The 15,029-nt window shown below is 47.5% G+C and overlaps 4 protein-coding genes across 4 annotated transcripts; 1 reads left to right on the top strand and 3 right to left on the bottom strand.

The window, feature by feature from the left end:
- Positions 1-449: 449 nt before the first annotated feature.
- LOC108651390 (UPF0389 protein GA21628) lies at positions 450-1,307 on the bottom strand. Its single transcript, XM_018101026.3, has 2 exons — positions 975-1,307; positions 450-910 (listed from the first exon to the last, which is right to left on the bottom strand). The coding sequence occupies exons 1-2, from the start codon at positions 1,163-1,165 to the stop codon at positions 709-711; spliced, it is 393 nt and encodes a 130-aa protein (XP_017956515.1). The 5' UTR covers positions 1,166-1,307; the 3' UTR covers positions 450-708.
- Positions 1,308-1,526: 219 nt separating this feature from the next.
- On the top strand, positions 1,527-3,107 carry LOC108651381 (rRNA methyltransferase 3, mitochondrial). The gene is made up of 2 exons (XM_018101016.3): positions 1,527-2,679; positions 2,737-3,107. Exons 1-2 carry the CDS (start codon positions 1,583-1,585, stop codon positions 2,876-2,878), a joined length of 1,239 nt encoding a protein of 412 aa, XP_017956505.1. The 5' UTR covers positions 1,527-1,582; the 3' UTR covers positions 2,879-3,107.
- LOC108651376 (ATP-binding cassette sub-family F member 3) lies at positions 3,009-5,575 on the bottom strand. The gene is made up of 7 exons (XM_018101007.3): positions 5,231-5,575; positions 4,943-5,166; positions 4,233-4,880; positions 3,997-4,170; positions 3,444-3,934; positions 3,297-3,388; positions 3,009-3,233 (listed from the first exon to the last, which is right to left on the bottom strand). The coding sequence occupies exons 1-7, from the start codon at positions 5,573-5,575 to the stop codon at positions 3,081-3,083; spliced, it is 2,127 nt and encodes a 708-aa protein (XP_017956496.1). The 3' UTR covers positions 3,009-3,080.
- Positions 5,576-5,877: 302 nt separating this feature from the next.
- On the bottom strand, positions 5,878-14,980 carry ash1 (histone-lysine N-methyltransferase ash1). The gene is made up of 7 exons (XM_089259570.1): positions 14,555-14,980; positions 14,223-14,338; positions 12,012-13,878; positions 8,525-11,949; positions 7,031-8,467; positions 6,735-6,968; positions 5,878-6,672 (listed from the first exon to the last, which is right to left on the bottom strand). Exons 2-7 carry the CDS (start codon positions 14,316-14,318, stop codon positions 6,475-6,477), a joined length of 7,257 nt encoding a protein of 2,418 aa, XP_089115696.1. The 5' UTR covers positions 14,319-14,338; positions 14,555-14,980; the 3' UTR covers positions 5,878-6,474.
- Between the last annotated feature and the right edge of the window lie 49 nt (positions 14,981-15,029).

Raw genomic sequence — 15,029 nt, 5'->3', positions numbered from 1 at the left:
CAGCAGTAGTAGGAGCACCAGCAGCAGAAGAGCGGCAGGGTTGTTGCTGCACCCATCTGCGCCTCCTACGTAGTCGCCTGCTGGCCAAACGGCGCTCTCTTCGACTGGCAATCCGGGACGTGCGCTCTCTCACAGCGCCGGCGTATTACCACCTGGCGCAAGTGGTGGTCACTGTTGATGTTTCAGCTGCTACACTATGGCATCGAATTCAAATAATTCGCATAAAATGTTAACAGGCTTTCTAATGATAACATTTTAAATTTGTATTCTTATCTGATGCAATGTCTGTGTGAGACATTGAAAATACAATCGACATAAAAATTGACAAGATATAATTATATTAGCACATACGTAGATATTTAGGTTATAGCAATATATTCGTGCTATAGGATATTCGTTAGCGAGGTAATCTTCTGTGCGATATTTCTCTAAACAAAAATAGCATCTGCTTCATGTAAATAACATTTAACTAAACATTTATTTCAGTGCAGGGTGCTCTACAATTGACAATTGGCAACTTTGATCAAACTAAGTGGATAATCATTATTTTCATGAGTTCAAAAAAATATCACTGTTTAAATTATCAGCCTGCTGCAACAAATGGTACTGAACACTTTTTAAAACTTCCAAAAATACCAAATGATTACAGTTTAAATTTACATTAATTACATGAGCTACTGTTGAGGTATTTGGTATTTTCTGTGATGATTATTTAGCTTGAGTGGCGCCGCTGGCTTGTTCATTAAATTGTTTGTGCCATTCCAGATTCTGCTTTGTCACGGATTCGCCGCGCTTAGCTGCTTGCTTTCCACTGTAGATCATAATGCCACAGCCGACCACGGTCAAACCAATCATAATATTTGCCAACCTAATACGCATTTTGTTGCGGCAGCGTTCCATTTCCTCCTGACTGTAAATATATCAAGCCAAAGCCTTAAACATGGTTCCAGATTATATACCGTTTATTCGCATACCCTACAAAGGCTGGAACTTCATCTACTGATTTGTATTTGCCATTCCACACCAATAAGCGTTTCTCCAATCCGTTTGGCTGATGATTTTTAATAGATTGCCTCAAGTTTTGCGTGTTGCTGAACGTACGTTGCATCAGCAGACTCGATGCGCGCTTACCCAAAGCGGCAATTAGCACGGACTTAGTTAACATCCTAATACATCAACCAGATTGAATTATTACGGATGCAAACCGGCTTTTAAATGAAATTCAATTGGAAATTCTATCGGGATTGTGGAACTTTATGCAACGTTCGTGACTGTCAGGGTTGACACCATGCTCTAATACACTTGTTGAACGTTGCCACTGAGGCAAATAATTTGCGTGAGAGTGCGGCACGTATTATTAATTTGATAGGCAGCACATATTTACTTAATGTTAATACAGTGTTTTTTTAACAATGCTAATATATATATAAAATTAAAGAGCCTATAAAGAAACCTATATAAAATATTTATTTCTTTAAGCATTTATTTAGATCAGAAAGTGCATTGAAATGCACATCACTTCTGTCGACCATCGATAGTAATATCGATTGCATATGTGGTTATACCGGCAAAGTTTACAAAGATGTTTTATAACGTTGTTAAACGAGCCATTCAAACACACATAAAAAATGTGAATAAATATCACATAGTACGGCTCAGCAGTAGCTCCCCTAGTGGCGTAAAAGATGACATCAAAGATGCGCTGGATATTGAGGCGAATTTGTTTGAAAACTCAGTGTTGCAACATCAGCCGGTGAGCACGCGGGAGGCTTTACGCAAGCACAAACCAACATTAATTAGTAAACAGAAGAGAGAGCCAAATAAAAAGAAAGATGTAACTGCGGATACAACAGCAACACCGGCACCAGTGAAAAAAATAGATCCAGTTCCACCAGTTAAGCGTGCGCCTACACCGCTTATTAAGGACAGCGAATTGAATTTGGAGTTCCTGCGCCTCACCTTGCAGGACCCGTTAATGAGCACTTTGCTGACCGAAGTGCGTTCACGCAAACGTCGCGACAAAAACAAACAGATCATTATCGAGGGCCGACGTCTCATACAGGAGGCTCTTCAATCTGGCCTGAAAATGATTTCCTTATTCTTTAGCCAAAAAGATCAATTGGCCATGTTGCGGGAACAAGTTGCTCAGGCTCAACAGGAACAAAACACGAAAATCTATAAAGTGCCGCAACATGACCTGAAAACATGGTCCTCGCTGGTAACTCCACCCGGACTCCTGGCAATATTTGAACGTCCCTCTCCACAAGGCCTACAACAGCGGCAGGACACTGAGCCCCTACCAATTACAGTGGTGTGCGACAATATACGTGAGCCCAACAACTTGGGCAGCATAATAAGAACCTGCGCTGCTGTACCCTGTAGCCAGGTGGTGGTCACACACGGATGCTGTGATCCCTGGGAATCCAAAGCGTTGCGCGGCGGCTGTGGCGGCCAATTCCGTTTGCCCATACATGATGATGTCACCTGGGAGCAGCTGCCACTGCACATACCACCGGAAGTAGCAGATACTTGCCATGTCTTCATTGCCGAAAATAATCCATCAAAAACGGCGACGCGTGCAGGCAGAACTGTAGACTACGCGGAACTGGATCAGACAGGCGCGCACAATATTCTCATTATTGGAGGCGAGAGTCATGGCGTTAGCGATGATGCTTACAGGTAAACATTCTAGAAGATCTACATAAATATATAAAACTAATGTATATAATCTCCTAGTTTCATGAATCTGGTGGGCGACAGGGGCAAGTGCGTCTATATTCCTCTGGCAGCTGGCATTGACAGTTTGAATGTTGCATCTGCGCTAACTTTAATATTATTTGAGCTGCGCAAAAAACTAATCAATAAAACAAACAATTAGTTAAAATAAGTATACAATTAAAATTGATATAGTTTTATGTCAAAATATAAAGTACAATCGACTAAATGGATTTTTTAATTAACATTTTTTATATTGTTTGTTATTTTCTATATTAAATCCCATTTGTAAATAACTTTGACATACTACAAATTTATTGCTAAATTGTTTCACTTATTTCATTTTTTGTAAAATTAATAAAAATTCAACTATTAGCTTCGATTTCCTTGTATACCTCACGTTTATATTCATCCAGGCCGCCCTCAATAGCGCGCACCGTTCGATTACCACAAACCCACAATTCCTTGCAGACGACTTTAATTAAACGTTCGTCGTGAGAGACCAAAATGACACCGCCCTGAAATTTTAAAAGAATAAAATTATAAATTATACAAATAAAATCTTTTAGTTTAGTTCATACCTTAAATGCATTTATAGCTTTGCCCAATGCATCAATTGTTTCAATATCCAAATGATTCGTCGGTTCATCAAGTACCAAGAAATTCGGTTCAGCTGCATACAAAAGGAATTATACAATATACAAAATAGAATAATATATTACACATACCCATGCACATTTTGGCTAAGGCCACTCGTGATTTTTGACCTCCAGACAAGCTGGCGATACTCTGCAGAGCCAGTGGACCCGAAATACCAAAGCTGCCCAGCTGCCGACGATACTCCTCATCGGGCCGGCCAGGGAACAGCTCCGCCAGCACGCCCACACAAGTCACATTCATATTTAAATGGTCGACGTGGTGCTGGGCGAAGTAGCCTATGCGCAGACCGCGATGCAGCACAATATTGCCATGGATGGTGCTCAGCTGGCCAACAATAATCTTCAGCAACGTCGATTTGCCTGCTCCGTTCTCACCCACAATGCAAATGCGGGAATCCGAAGTGGCTGATAGATTAACGCCCTTAAAGATGGGCAGTGGATCCTCGGGATTGTAGCGGAACGAGACCTCTGAGATGGCCAACACGGGCGGGTTAAGTGGCTCCACTTCGGGAAATTTGAGCGTTACAATTGTTTCCTTCTCCACGGGCTTGAGTTCCGGTCTAGGGAGTTAGTTATAAAATGTTTTAAATCAAATTCAATTTCGGATAAGAGTTCTACTTACAGTTTCTCTAACATCTTGATTTTGGACTGAACAGATGAGGCTCGGTTGGCGTTGTAGCGGAAGCGATCAATAAACTCCTGTACATGTGCCCTGTGCGCCAGTTGTGCCTCGTATTCACGGCGCTGTGACTTGAGCTTCTCCGTCTTTGTCTTCTCAAACTGCTCGTAGTTACCCCTGAAAAAAAAAATGGAGACAATTAGATCAGGTGTAATAGATGAATTTGCAATCGGACTCACTTGTATGCTTCCAGCTCCTGGGAATGTAGATGGATGATGTCCGTTGGTACAGTGTCCAGAAAGTTGCGATCGTGAGATACCACCAAAATGGTTGTAGGCCACGTTTGCAAGTAAGTCTCTAGCCAAATGATGGCCTTAATGTCCAACATGTTCGTCGGCTCATCGAGCAGCAGCAGATCCGGTTTGGAGAACAGCGCCCGAGCCAGAGCCAAACGCATACGCCAACCACCTGAGAATGATTTCGTGGGCCTTTGTTGCATGTCTGCATCGAAGCCCAGACCCTTAAGTATCACAGAAGCACGCGCCACCGCCTTGTCCGCCTCGATGTTCTGCAATGCGGCGTATGTTTCGCTCAGCTCGCTTGACAGCGCCGCATCCTGCACCCCGCTGTTCAGCGCGGCCAGAATTTCTTTCTCCCTTGTCAGAAGACGCGTACGCTCCGTATCACACTCAAGCACACTATCCACAGCCGAAGTGTCGTCGCCCACCACCTCTTGCTCCACATGCAGCACTGATATGTGCGATGGAATTTGCAACTGGCGCTCGGCAATCATGCGCAACAGCGTCGTCTTGCCAAGTCCATTGCGGCCAACCAGGCCATAGCGACGACCAAAGGACAACAACAAATTCGCATTCTGCAGGAGAACTCTGTAAGAGATTCAGTGAATACCATTCGTATATGGGGAATCCAGATTTATCTGTCAACTTACTTCTCACCAAATGCCAAGTCAAAGTTTTCAATTTTAATGTCCATGGAACGATTGAGTCCTTTTTGATCCATTTTGGTGTTCTTTTTGTTGGTCACCTGAGAAGCGGTGGCCGTTTGCAGCTTAACAGCCACTGGCACAACGCCGAGCTTGTTCACCTCCTGACGTTTCTCCTGTTTCTGCATTAGCTTGGCCTCCGCTTTCTCCAGCTTCTTTGAGTCAACTTTCTATACTTGTAAAACATTATCTAAGTCATGTGTGTCATATAATGCTAAATATTTGTTTACTCACATTACCACCGTCTTTGTTGACCACCCAAATACTATGCATTTCCTTGTCCATGCGCTCCATATTCTTGGCCATCTCCTCAATGTTAACCGGCGCGTTGAGCACTTTGCGCTCGACATTCTTCGAGTTATTCTTCATGATATTGAAGAATTCATCACAAAGCCCTCGTATATTCTCCTCGGACCGCTCGCCATCGATACCTTGGAGTATGTCGCCGACCGCGTCGAAGATGTCATCGCACGTATCGAAGTCTTCTTCGCTGCCAGTTAGGACACCCTCAACATAGTCCTTCATCTCATTGTCTATAGCCGGAAACTCACGTTGCAAAATGATTGCGTATCGACTCATCCTGTCGGCGTTGCTTGTTGCTGCTGTTCACTTGACCTTGATCACGCAATCCAATATTGGTTGCTGCACAATGGGACACTGTGGCACTGGCCTAATTTAAATAAATTGATTATTATTATTTGATTAAGCACAGCCCCAATGTGTTGGTCGTTCACCAACGTGCCAACAAAAAAGAAATCCCAAAGCAGGGTTGCTGCAATTAACTCGATGCATCGATATCTTAAGCTATCAGAGCTTTGCTATCGAAACAAGCTATATCGATATTAGATAACATCAACCGCCTTTTGAAATAACAATGAGAATTTCGTGTGTTAATGAAAATATATATATTTTACTTTCAAATTTGTGTTCGAAGTTGATAACAATTTTTTTTAAATATACATGATATAAAACTAATCGCGCATTGAGTGTACTACTTGTATTGCTCAAGTAGTTTGATAAGCAGCCATAACATAATACATAATAATTTAAAATAACAATGCTAAACCCTATTAAAAAGAGGACCTTGGTTTTTGTAAAACAATAATCAATGGAAATGCATATGTAAAACAATTTTTAAAAAACCATAAGTAATTTGTCTATAAAAATGGACCGTACTCATAGGCATACATGTGTTCAATTATATAAATAATTGCAATAATCATATTAATCATACAAGTACAAATAATTGCATTAATCATAATGATAGTAATCATACATAATGTTAAGTTGCTCAAGAAGTTGTTCATAACAATTTACAAACTAGAATTACTACTATCACCGTTTTATGCGCTTTACAACTTACGAACTAGGGCTAAATTATGTATTATCATATTCTTTTTCATTTCATATAAATAGTACGCAATGCCTCTAAAGTCGATATTTATGTACATGGCTACATATAGATATATTAGCATCCACTAGGCGCACGGCATTGCCGAGCTGCTGCTGTTGCTACCGTTACTGCTGCTGCAGTTGGTTTTGCGTTGTCGGGCGCCGCGTCCACTTAGCAAGTAGGACAAATCAATTGGCTGCTCCTGCGCCGTTTGCGCATCCAGGCATTTGAGCTTCATGGTATTTAGAACATTTTCCAAGCGCGATCGCTTCTTCTTTAGCACCTGAATATAGAATACAGCTTGAGTATGACTATGATACAAATTTCGTATATTTTAATAGCAACCTGTCCATTGGGAGCGACTGGCGTTAACACTTTAACAGCGGTTTCTGTGACTGCTGCCGTTACACCGGATGCCGATCCTGTCTGCCCAGCGTTTGCATTTCGCTGCTTCCTGTTGCTCCCTGTTGCTTGGCTTGATTTCTGCTCCTGTCTACTCATTTTTATGGATGTTGCTCCTACTCCTAAATCAGTCTTTTGCTTCCTCGACTTCAACAACGATGGGTCCACATCATGTGGCTGCAAATTAGATTTATTGTTTAACTCTGATAGATTATGATTATTTTTTCTATTTCACTTACCGCATAGCTTTTTGAGATCTTGAGTTTCTCCGGAAACTTTCTAAACGCATAGCTCTTAGTGCACGCCGGATGATTGGCCTTGGCCTTGGAAAAGAAACGAGCGGTCTTGTCCACACGCAGCTCACATATGTAGCAATGTTCCTCGTCGTTGCACTCCATGGGTCGACCCTTGCAGAATGTGGTGCGATCCAGCACCCAACAGCGCCCAATCACTAGTTCAATTGGCACCACCTCGTACAGCGAGACCCGAACTACCTCGTTGGGATAGAAGCGACGCGATGGCTCATGGAAGGTCTCGTGAGGACGCAAGAAGTGATGACCGAATATGAAGCGTTTGCCCGCCTCGTTCTTCCACAGATGCTCCACGCGAAATATGTCGCACTCTTGATAGTCAATGGCTCCAATGGTCTCGTACGTATGCTTCTGACTGGGCAGCACCTTGCCCGTCTCATCCTTGATGGGTATATCACGCAGCACGTAAACTGCGTCACCCTGGCGCACCTGCAGGTCGCCACGCATCAGCGATAGATAGTAACGATGTCCCTCGTCCGTGTACTCATCCAACGGTATTTCGCGATCCACTTCTCGCGGCTCACAGCGCTCGCACTGATAGTTATCCGCATCGATGTCTGCTTTGGTGCACTCGGTGTGCTGCCAGACCATGCACTTGGAACACTGAATCATCAGACCCTCGTCCTTGTACAGACCACAAATGCAGCGTATGACATCTTCCTCGTCCGTGGCTGGCACCACCTCTGGGGCTGCAGCAGCAGCTGCATTTGTTTCCTTTGTTTCCTTAGTTTCCTTTGCATTCTGCTGCTGCTTCTGATCCTCTGACTGAACTTCTTTGGCCTCTTCCTCTGTCTCCTGGTTGGGCTTAAAGCTTTCCAGCCCCTCTGGCTTGCCCAGTATTTCCAGCAGCTGCGGGTAGCTGGCTTCCTTCTGCTGCTTGTAGCTTTCCAGCAGCGTTTGCAGCGCCTTTGACTTCTCCTCATCGTCGCCGTGCAGCTGCCGCGCCTCTGTAAACAGCTGCTGCATCTGTTCATCATAGGCCTGTGGTGTCTTATAATGTCCCTGCTCCACTTGAGCTTGAATTGTCTTAAAATCGAGACGCGCAGTTTTCAGCTGCTTCTTTTTCTTGCTGCTGGCCAATGTGGAGAGCAGCTCAGACATTTTGGGAGATTCAAGTGCACTGCAAATGTCGCGGAATACTACGGCCATTTTGGCCATCTTCTCCAGCTCCGGATCCTGTACGGCTTGCGTTAAGCCACGTGTTTTCATGTTGCGCGGCGTGCAGAGTGCTGAGATTTGTGCGGCCAGCAGTGAGCTTGACGAAGGCGTCGATGGACGACGGCCAGGCAGATCAGCCTCGCCCGCAGCCGGCGAGCCAGCGGCGCGCGCCTTTGCCGCAGCGCGTTTGGCCTTGCAACGACGAATCTGTGAATGAAAGAAACGTTAGAATAACAGTTTTTAATTGGAGCGTTTGCTACTTGCCTTCTCGAAGTTGCGCACCAGAAATATATTACACTGCTTGACCAGCTTCTTCTCCCTCTCGGAGAGCTGCTGTACGCGTGCCACGACCATGGCCTCCTTGGCCGCCTGCTGCTGGCGCTGCGCATTCTTCTTGGCCTTGTGCTTGCGCTGCCGCCCATTTCGATTGCCGTTGGCATCCTTAGCGCCAGCATTGGCGCCCTCCACACCTGCCGTCGTCTTCAGCTCCGCTGGCAGCGGTTTAATGCGCTGGGATTTGCCGCCAATCACACCGCGACACTGCGGCATATTACAGCGGCACGGCTGGCCCTCGGAGGGATTGAAGAGCGAGAAATTGTAATCGTAGGTCAGCTCCTCGCCCTCCTCGATGGCCCGCTTAGCGAACAGCACCATGCGCGACAATCCATTCACACTCCACTTTTGCATCTCGCAGTTGGGCTCGCACGAGTGATTCACGAAGCGGCAATCGCTGCCCATGCGCTGGCCATCGATGACCAGACCGCCATCCAGATGCAGACAGTAGTGATGCGTGTCGTTCAGGTAAATGCTGGCCATGCGCTGCTTGAACTCCCGCTCGGTGACCACCTCGCCCACATACTCCAGTATGTAGGTGCCCTTGGCAATGGGTAACTTGGTGCGCACACCCCAGCCCTTGTCGGCGGTCATGAAACGCTCGACACCAGGCGCCACCTCATGTCGTTGGATCTTCTGATTGCGGCACTTGTCGCCCGCTGGGCAATTGCTGGGCACACACTCCGTGTACACCATGCGATTCAGGCAATTGTCCAGACAGGCGCCATTCGGCTGGGGCTTGCAATTGCAGTTGGGATGATCGAAGCCCGCGAGATTGGGACGCACCGACTCCGCATAGACGTTGGTGCGTATCTTGCGATAGTTCCAACTGGGCACCACATGCCGCGTGGGCAACTTATCGTGGCTATAGGCCCACCAAATATCATATGGCAATTCAAAATCGATGACGGTGCTCCTAAAGTAACGTTCACAATAGGTGGGCGGTGGCAGCAAAGAGCTGCCCTGCTGTGGCTGCTGCTGTGATTGTTGCTGCTGTGGTTGTTGCTGCTGTGGTTGTTGTTGCTCTCCATCTGTAGTTTTCTTATTTGGCTGCTTGATGGCAACAGTTGCAGCGGGCGTCGTTGCTGCACCCCCTCCGCCCAGCTGCTTATAGTAATTGGAGAAGAGTCCAGCCACCAAATAGTTCTTCTTTAGCTTGGTGCGCTTGCGCTGCGATGCAGTGCTGCACTTGTCCTCGCTGGTATCACTGCAGCTGGCATAGTCGGTGGCCAGATTGGAGGTGGACTCATGCGCTGGCAGTGGCTCATGCTCAATGGCTGGCACGGGCTGCAGTTGCCGCTTGGCTGCCGCCTCAGCTGCAATCTGCTCTAGGTCATCGCTGGTGGGTGGCTCCAAATGCAGCTGTTCCGATTTCTGCTGTTGCTGTTGCGTTTTCTTTTCTTGCTGCTGCTGCTGCTGCTGCTGCGGCTGTTCCTGTTGCTGCACTGTGTCCTGTTGCTGCATCGTTTTGCGACGCTTCAAGCGTATTTTACAACTAAAATTCGTATTTGGATCAATGCCCGCAGGCAGCTTAATGCTAGTCTCCAGCTTTCGCTCCAGTCTGGGCAGCGCCACTTCCGCTTGCTTGGCCGCACGTCCACGCTTTTTCGCTGGCTGCACTTCCAAAAGCGGGTCTAGCTGTGGCTCTTGAGGCTGCTCTTGCTGCTGCTGTTGTTGTTGTTGTTGTTGTGGCAGCTGCTTTTGCAACTTGGGCCTGCCTCTGCCGCGTGGCTTGCCTCGAGCTGCAGCTGCACTATTCGCCGGTGTTGGGGGTCGCTGCAAACGCTCCAGAGCCACCACCGACAAGCGCGGCGTGCGCTGACTGCTGCTGCGAGCCACAAATGTCTCACGCGCCTCTCCTGGCTGCGGCACACGCTCGCAATCCATTGCGACAGCGGCAGCTAGGGTGCTGCTACTGCGCGTTTCTCGAGCGGGCAACAGCTGCTGTTGCTCCAGTTGTTGTTGTTGTTGTTGTTGCGGCTGCTGCTGCTGCTGTGGCTGTTGCTGCTGTGCAGTTGCTGTTTGCTCGACGCTCACCTTACGCTTCTTACGCCTCACTGTGGGAAAGCCGGTGCGATTGATTTTCTTTCGCTTGCGCTTCAGCAACAAATTGCCGCCCGTCTTGTGCAGCAGCGTTTCCAGCACGCGCTGGCACTGCTCCTTCTTGTTGGCGTCCTCCTTGATGTCCATGGCGGCCAGCAGCGGCGACTCCACTTCCGATTTTGTGATAACCGCCTCATTTAACTTGGCTATGGGTATTTGGATTTCCAGTTCCACAGACGGCTCAAAGATGCCCGGCGGCGGGCAGCTGTTGCTGCCGGCGGGCGACTGCAACTGCTGCGGCAGCTCACGAGCAGCCGCGCCGGCTATTGCCACCGTGGAGTTCTTCGACTTGGTGCCCTGACGACGCTGCTGCTTCAGTGAGCACAGCGAACTGGGACTGATGTCCAGCAGCTTGCCGCCGCTTATGGAATTATTATCGACGACAATGCGCAATGGAGAGGCGTTGCCTGCTGCCGAGGAGCCGCTGCCACTGGCCTCCTGGCTGACCAGCAAATGTCGCTTCTTGGGCGTTAGCTTCTTGGCATTGAACTGCGCCTGGGCCTTGGTATTGACGCTGCTCTTGGCCGCCGCTGCAGCGGCTGCCCAGGCCTCGGCATTCAGCTTGCCGTTGCTGGCAAACGCCGACGCCGACACCTCGGCGCCCGTTGTGACCAGATAATGGCGCTTCTTCAGCGGCAGCTTATGATCGTCGGGACTAGAGCTGTTGCTGCCGCCGCTGTTGCTGCTGGACTTCTTATGGCGTCGCTTGGCGCCGCCGTTGCTGCTGCTGCTAATGCTGTTGCTGATGCCGTTCGCATTTCCAGCGCTGGCCGAGAGCATGGCAAAGTCAATCAGCGGTTCGTTTAGCTTGCGCTTCTTTAGGGCACGCTTCAGCGGCTTGGTGGCTCCAGTGCCAGCGCCGGTTGCATTGCTGCTGCCGCTGCCGCCGCCATTTAGCAGCGGCAATGTCGCCGCAACGGGTGCAGTGGCCAGCGTGGCCTGCAGCTTGTTCGCATCGGCTAGCAATTTCTCCTTGCCGCTGCTCGCTGTCAGCCGATCCTCCTGAATGCGACAGCGCGCATGAAATGTGCTTGCAATGATGTCTATTTCAGTTAGCAGCTTGGAGTCAATATTTAGGGATTTCGAATGACTCATGCTCTTCCTGCGTTGCCGTCGTCGTCGCGACACGCCCGACACATAGCTGCTGCACATGCTAGCAGCAGACGAGCGTCGACTCTTTATTTTACACGCACTCTTGCTGGGCACAATGGTATCCTGGCTAATGGAGTGCTTGCGTTGCAGCAACATTTTACCTAGAAAACCAAATATATTTAGTTAAAGTTTTATATTAATTCTTTCTATATCCCATCCTTACCCTGCATAAAGTTATCTGGCACCGCTGCCGTCGCTATCGGCGTGCTGGCTCCGGCCGCAATACTCCCAGCTGTTGCCTTTGCCGCTCCACTAAAATATTGTCCCGTGGTGACAAACCGATTGATCTCGCCATATTTCTTGCTGGCACTCGTGCTGGGCAAGCACTTGAGACTCGGCTTGCTAATGTACTCGTTGCTCTCCTCGCTGCTCTGGCCGAGCGAGAGCCCCGCCAGCTGGAGTATATCCTGATCGTGCTCATCGCTGAGCGCACTCGCTGTCTGCTCATGCCCGCTCCGCAGCATAGAGGCGCGTCTGCGTCGCCGCAGCGATTTGCTCGATTTACCCGAGGATTCCTTGCAGTCGCTGCGATAGCCGCAGCTCTTGGCGCGGCTCATGCGGCTGCGACTGCGACTGGCGCAGCTACGGCTGCTGTAGCGGCTCTTGCAGCTGGCATCCGATTTGTAGCCCGAATTGTGATTGTGCCGCTGATGCCGCACGCTGCCGTAGTCCGAGACGTAGCCGCTTTTCGCGGCGAGGATTTTGCTGCAAATGGTGTTCGAGGTACCACCACCGCCGCCCCCATCACTTTTATAGCCGCTGACGCTGCGCAAACGAAACTTCTTGTTCACGTCGATCTTGCGCCACAGCGGATCCACCTGTACATCCTCCTTCTTGTCCTTCTTGTTGCCCTGCCGTCGCTTGCTGCGCGGCGGCGGATACAGCACACGTTCCGCCGTTGCATACATGCGCTTATCCAGATAGGCCATATCGATTTTCGGCTTGGCATTGTCGCTGGCCATTGGCGCCGGCTGCATTTTGGGCGACGGCGTGGTGCTGATGACGCCAGAGTCTGCTGACTCATTGATGGTGGGCACGGCGACGGGCAGGGGAGCTACGCTGGCGGCGGCAACAGTTGGTTGCAGCTTCTTGGGGCGGCCGCGTCGCTTGCGTTGCTGCAACTGTTGCTGTTGCTGCAACAGCTGCTGCTGTGCGAGGTTGCTGCTGCTGCTAGCAGATGCCGATGCAGCTGGAGCTGAGGCTGCTGCACTGGCTAAGCTATTGTTGCTGCCTGTGTGATTCAGCATTTGTGTCTTCTCCATAAAGTCCTGCAGCAGCGTGGATTGATATTGGGGCAGATGCTGTTGCTTAATCTTGGCGGCAGCAATGCCAGCTGAAATGCTGCTATTGTCCTCAGCATCGCTTTCGACACGCTTAATGGCCGCCTTCACCAGGTCGGCTGCTTTGACCAGCTCCTCGTTGTCACTGCTGGAGATGCCCATGTGATGATGGTCGCCCTGGCTGCCACCAATTGCTGTTAGCAGCAGACGCGGTGCACGCTGAATGTGCATCTTCAAGGGCAAGTCATCATCCGAATCGGAACTAAATACAGCTGCAGCCGTGCGATTCGTTTTACCATTGCTATTGTTATTATTATTATTATTGGCCATGAAGTTGCTGCTGCTTTTTTGCGCAATCTTCTTCCGTTTGACTTTTATCTTTTTGGTTGTGTTTGCAGTTGATAAGACTTTATCTTTCTCCCTCTCCCTCTCCCTCTCTTTGTCTCTATGCCTGTCCTTGGCATCTGTTGAGCAGCCGCTCAGCTCCTGAGCCTCGCTCATCTTGCGCACCTTTGTCAGCTTCTTACGCGAAATATTCTCAACTGTCGACGCTTCCCTTCGAGCTTGAGTCGAATTCGTTAAACTTGTTGCTGCGTTCGTTGACGTTGCGGCTGCTTGTGATGCGGGCGGGTTCCTTATGGCCGAGATTCTCATGCGCAGTCCATCAATATCCGAACGTTGCACGCTAAATTGTGTTGCTGATTTCGTAGACTTCGATTGACTCGACTGATCCGTAATAGAGTCGGTTTCCTGAAATGATCATAGTATGTTAATTTTTGCATATTAAATTTAAATTAACACTTTATACCATAGAACTGAATATTAATATGATAGTATTTATAATAGCAAAATATTAACATGATAAACTTTATACTATATAATAAAATTAGACTTTTCACTATTACAATATAACAGATACATTTATGGAAATATTCGATGCTCCAAGCAATAACAAAATGTTACTTTATTTTCGTCCATGAAGTTCTAATTAATTCATACTTAATAACTATTTCATACATTTATAACAACAGAACTAAAAGTAGCATTTAATATGAACTTTTTATTATATATAAATATTTTAGTACATGACTTACCTCATTTTCACTGCCGGATTCTTGTGTACGTTGCTGCGTTTCGAGAACCTTTTCCTTTTTTGCTGCTGCTGATGCCTCATTTTGGCCACTGCTCATATTTCGACTCGAGGGCGGAGCTATTCATATATAATATACATATATGAAATAATAAAACTTTATTAACCTGGTCACATTAATTACAACACGCTCAGAATTTTTGACAATTTAACTAGGTCAAACCACAAAATGCGACAGACACAAAACACACACACGCAAACAAATATTTACGGCTGAGGGGGCGGGAGGAAATTCCACACACACTTACACAAATACGCACACAGACGCACACTTACGTTTTGTAATTTTTTTGTAGCGTTAATTGATTATGCACACCGATAATGAAATTGTTTTTTGAGCATATGCATATGCTTTTTGCGCCTTTAATTGCATTGCATTCAAGTTTTGCTTGCTGCTTTTGCTGCTGGCTTTGTTTTGTTTCTTAAAATGGCGCCGTTTTCACCCTGCAGTCTTGCGTTGAATTTTCACTGCTGCTGCTGCTTTGTTCCAAAGGTGCGACGCGACATGCTTCAATGCACTTTCAACTTAATTGCTGATCATATATTAAACACTTGCACTGGCTTTTAATAGTTAATCGCATTACGTTTGCAATATTTTGCACGCTATAACCTATAATTTCAATAATAAAACAAAAAAGCCACAAGGTATGAACATAAATAAAGAAAAGAAACTACGAATTAGAGATGGCCAACAAAACGATGTTTTTGTATGCACCGATTATTTAGCATATGGAGCTATTCGATTAGCGTT

This window comes from Drosophila navojoa, chromosome 4 (genome assembly GCF_054131105.1).
Source record: "Drosophila navojoa isolate 15081-1374.11 chromosome 4, UAZ_NAV_1.0, whole genome shotgun sequence".
Taxonomy (NCBI): Eukaryota; Metazoa; Arthropoda; class Insecta; order Diptera; family Drosophilidae; genus Drosophila; species Drosophila navojoa.
This window is presented reverse-complemented; position numbering and strand designations above follow the sequence as displayed.

What these genes read in the sequence shown, in the direction of transcription:
- LOC108651390 (XM_018101026.3), bottom strand. Translation starts at nt 1,165, where the DNA reads ATGTTAACTAAGTCCGTGCTAATTGCCGCTTTGGGTAAGCGCGCATCG. An exon ending in GAAGTTCCAGCCTTTGTAGG is followed by an intron (nt 911 to 974) that starts GTATGCGAATAA and finishes ATATATTTACAG; the next exon opens with TCAGGAGGAAATGGAACGCT.
- LOC108651381 (XM_018101016.3), top strand. Translation starts at nt 1,583, where the DNA reads ATGTTTTATAACGTTGTTAAACGAGCCATTCAAACACACATAAAAAAT. An exon ending in GTTAGCGATGATGCTTACAG is followed by an intron (nt 2,680 to 2,736) that starts GTAAACATTCTA and finishes ATAATCTCCTAG; the next exon opens with TTTCATGAATCTGGTGGGCG.
- LOC108651376 (XM_018101007.3), bottom strand. Translation starts at nt 5,575, where the DNA reads ATGAGTCGATACGCAATCATTTTGCAACGTGAGTTTCCGGCTATAGAC. An exon ending in TCAACAAAGACGGTGGTAAT is followed by an intron (nt 5,167 to 5,230) that starts GTGAGTAAACAA and finishes TTACAAGTATAG; the next exon opens with AAAGTTGACTCAAAGAAGCT. An exon ending in AAGCTATAAATGCATTTAAG is followed by an intron (nt 3,234 to 3,296) that starts GTATGAACTAAA and finishes TTAAAATTTCAG; the next exon opens with GGCGGTGTCATTTTGGTCTC.
- ash1 (XM_089259570.1), bottom strand. Translation starts at nt 14,318, where the DNA reads ATGAGCAGTGGCCAAAATGAGGCATCAGCAGCAGCAAAAAAGGAAAAG. An exon ending in GCCAGATAACTTTATGCAGG is followed by an intron (nt 11,950 to 12,011) that starts GTAAGGATGGGA and finishes TTGGTTTTCTAG; the next exon opens with GTAAAATGTTGCTGCAACGC. An exon ending in CAGTCGCTCCCAATGGACAG is followed by an intron (nt 6,673 to 6,734) that starts GTTGCTATTAAA and finishes TTCTATATTCAG; the next exon opens with GTGCTAAAGAAGAAGCGATC.